Consider the following 3053-nt stretch of genomic DNA (forward strand, 5'->3'; position numbering starts at 1 on the left):
TCAAATGGAAATTTTTTTAAAAAATAAAATAAAAAGGACCTTGGAGATTTTCATTTTATAGCTAAGAGAACTGGGAGGTTGAGTCTTATGCATGGTTATCGTGCTTATGGCAAAGGAGGAATCAGAAGCCAAGATGTGAGTTCCTGGTCTAGTGCTAGCATCAGCTGTCTCTAGCTTTCTCAGTGCTGTATCTTCTCCAGCTGAAAAATCTATAAATATCCTTTAAATATCATAAATATCCCTTAAAAATTTTTCTTTTAGAAACATCCTTTTAAAAAAGGCTATTTTAAAAGCAAAATTAAGAGAAAACTGAAAGTTGTCTAAAACACTCACAGTAGATCTCCACCTGGATTTGTTTCTCCCGTTTCTCAGATCCACAAGTTGCTGTGCACAGGTAAGAGTGTTCATTCTGCAAACTGACAGGATCCATGATCAGCACGGACCTGGTCCCTTCAGTCCTCACCTCCCCGTTCAGTGGACTGTCCATCTGCGTTCTCCAAGAGAAAAATGGAGATTCACAGCCTATGGTGTTGCAAATCAATGAGATGGAGTCACCAATCTGAGCAAGAGTTCTGGATTCAGGGGAGGTCTCGATTTTAAAATCTTGAGCTGCAAAAGCAAAAAAGAGAAAAGAGGGCTTACCACTGGTTTGACTAGCATTCTACTCCCTCTGCTCTGTTCTAGTATAACATCCAAAATACGATCTGTCTGATTTCTTTCTTAAACTGCTTCAAGCCAATTACAAGGCACCCTAAAAGCACTGAAGTCACAGCCAAAGAAGGTGTTGGAATCATCTTCACTTAGGAGAACTCTCAGTTCCAACCTTGATGCCCACATATCAAAGGTGTTTTGTTATCTGCTGAGTTTGATCTCATTATCAAGTACAAGAAACTAAACAGATAACATTACTAGAGATAAAAATCCAAATTACTCATTTGACATTGAGAAAAAGGTATCAGAAAACATCAACTTCCAGCTCTAACTATGACAGTATAATGGTATATAGCAAAACTCAATAGCACATTAAAAGTTAGGTTAAATAAGTTTTGCCCTGTTTAAAATCCTAATGTCTTTCTTCACTACCATAGCAAAACTCCCTGAAGCCAAAACCAGGGTTAAAATGGAATGCTAGCATATAAAACAAATCAAGGAGAGGAACTTACAAGCTGCAAACACTATCCAAAGTATATTTGAGGCTCCAAAGATCACGACTATCTTCCCAGACATTTTAAGTTGCTGCCGTGAAGAGAAAATAATGGCTCCAAAACTCTTAGGTCTGCTCCACCTGAGAGTGCCTGGAAAGAGTCTTCAGCTCCTAAAGCCAGCAAGACTCAGTGAGGAGTGAAATGGAAAGTCTGCTCTTTATAAAGGGTCTTGTTACAGAGGCGGAGGGAAATCCCTTCAAGGGGAAACCCAGAGCAGAGCCAGGGAAAAAAGTTTAACTGACAGCCAGCCAAGTCCCAGTATTAACCCTTCCAGTTGCTCTTAGGACTGAAACTACTCTCTCTGTCCTGGAAAAAAAAGACACTTCCAAGACTATAAATTGCAGACTTTTTCTGCTCTTCAACTCCAAAAGGATATATTTGCTAGAAAGATACAAGACAATACTCATTGCAGAGCGAAGCTTCCTGAATCCAATGGATGAGAAAGAGAGAATGATAAATTATACTGTAGTTTTTGAACTGGACAAATAACTACTATGTCATGTGAACTGATTTTCTCCATGAAGAAAATATATTTGCAATTCTAAAATAGAGATAAAATTTTCTCTTACAAGAAAAAGGAAAAGGTCTTTCTTTTGATGAGTCATTTTTTAAAAGGGAGACAGCATAGCTTTTGTTTTATATTTTTATTCATAAATAGTTCCTTTAACAACAAACATCAACTTCCTGAATTGATTTTCTTGAGTGGAAAGTAAGGAAATGTAACTGAATTGTAACTGAGTATTGCTTCCAAAACAAGAGAAATGATTTTTCTCTTTTGTTTCAGAAAAGTTGCCAACATTTTGGTTCAATTGCTGGATAATTGGAAGTCTTTAGCAGATGTATGTGATCCATCTAAAGTGGTAAATCTCTTGGACTGTGGGATTTAACCACAAACCCAGTTAAACATGAAAATTAACTTGTTTTTGTTATTGGGGAGGGGACGATAATCAATTTTATGTTATTTTCCCCCCAGTGAAATTACTTTTTTTAAGTTCTCAATTAGCTGGCTGTTTTAGCATTACACACACATAGCTCAAGTCCTTACAAAATGCTTGCCCATCAAAAAGAAACCGGAATAGCCACTTCCTTGTATTATACACATTCTACCTCCCCCACTGGACCAGTTCTGGTTAATCACTGCATCTACTTCTATAAAATGCATGGTTTTGCTCTTAGTGCATACCAAAAAAAAGTACAATAATAAATACTGAATAATTTTCCGTGGAAAAATGCGGAAAAAGAAACTTCCAAAATACTAGAAATAATATGTAAATACTCCATGAAAGAAATGTTAAATTCTATTTAAAAATTCCAAAGCTCACAGACTCATGAGTATGTGCACAATAAACAGCACTGTGCTATGTGACCAAGGCCATCACTGAGGTCTGGAATCCACAACTGTCCCTACATGTTGGAGAGGCTTCTGGACCTACTCTTGGATACTGATTTGGCTCCCACTAAGGGACAAAGAGAGAAAAAGTGGGAGAAGCTATTCTAGGGCTGTGGTGATATGTAAATATGGCTTCACCTAGGGATCAGAAAAGTGGATTCAGGCAAAATTAGCTGATGAACAAGTAACCTGGATGGCTTTTAACAATGTTCATGCTGTGGCAGAAAACTATCACCACCGTTACTATCACTTAATTTCAGAATAGATCAAAAGGATATTATGGAGTTTTAATACATTTCTCTGAGGCTCAAAGACAAATGACCAACAGGACCCAAAATGGGGTCACTATGACCACATCATAGTAAAGTACTTCAGTTCCAAAGTTTGCTTATGATTCCAAGCTTAGAACACTGGAGAAATACCTAATCTATTGATTTAACCCATAGTGGTCTCAGCAG

The 3053-nt window shown here is 37.4% G+C and overlaps 1 protein-coding gene across 1 annotated transcript in view; it reads right to left on the reverse strand.

Annotated features, from left to right (window-relative positions):
- VCAM1 (vascular cell adhesion molecule 1) overlaps positions 1 to 1281 on the reverse strand; it is a 20146-nt gene extending 18865 nt beyond the window's left edge. Inside the window, exons 1-2 of the mRNA XM_008584317.1 lie at positions 1164 to 1281; positions 334 to 609 (exon numbers count right to left, since the gene is read on the reverse strand). Coding sequence (XP_008582539.1) covers positions 334 to 609; positions 1164 to 1227 — 340 coding nt within the window. The 5' untranslated portion in view covers positions 1228 to 1281. The remainder of the gene's footprint in view (positions 1 to 333; positions 610 to 1163) is intronic.
- Positions 1282 to 3053: the final 1772 nt, after the last annotated feature.

Source organism: Galeopterus variegatus, unplaced genomic scaffold, assembly GCF_000696425.1.
Source record: "Galeopterus variegatus unplaced genomic scaffold, G_variegatus-3.0.2 Scaffold3222, whole genome shotgun sequence".
Lineage (NCBI taxonomy): Eukaryota > Metazoa > Chordata > Mammalia > Dermoptera > Cynocephalidae > Galeopterus > Galeopterus variegatus.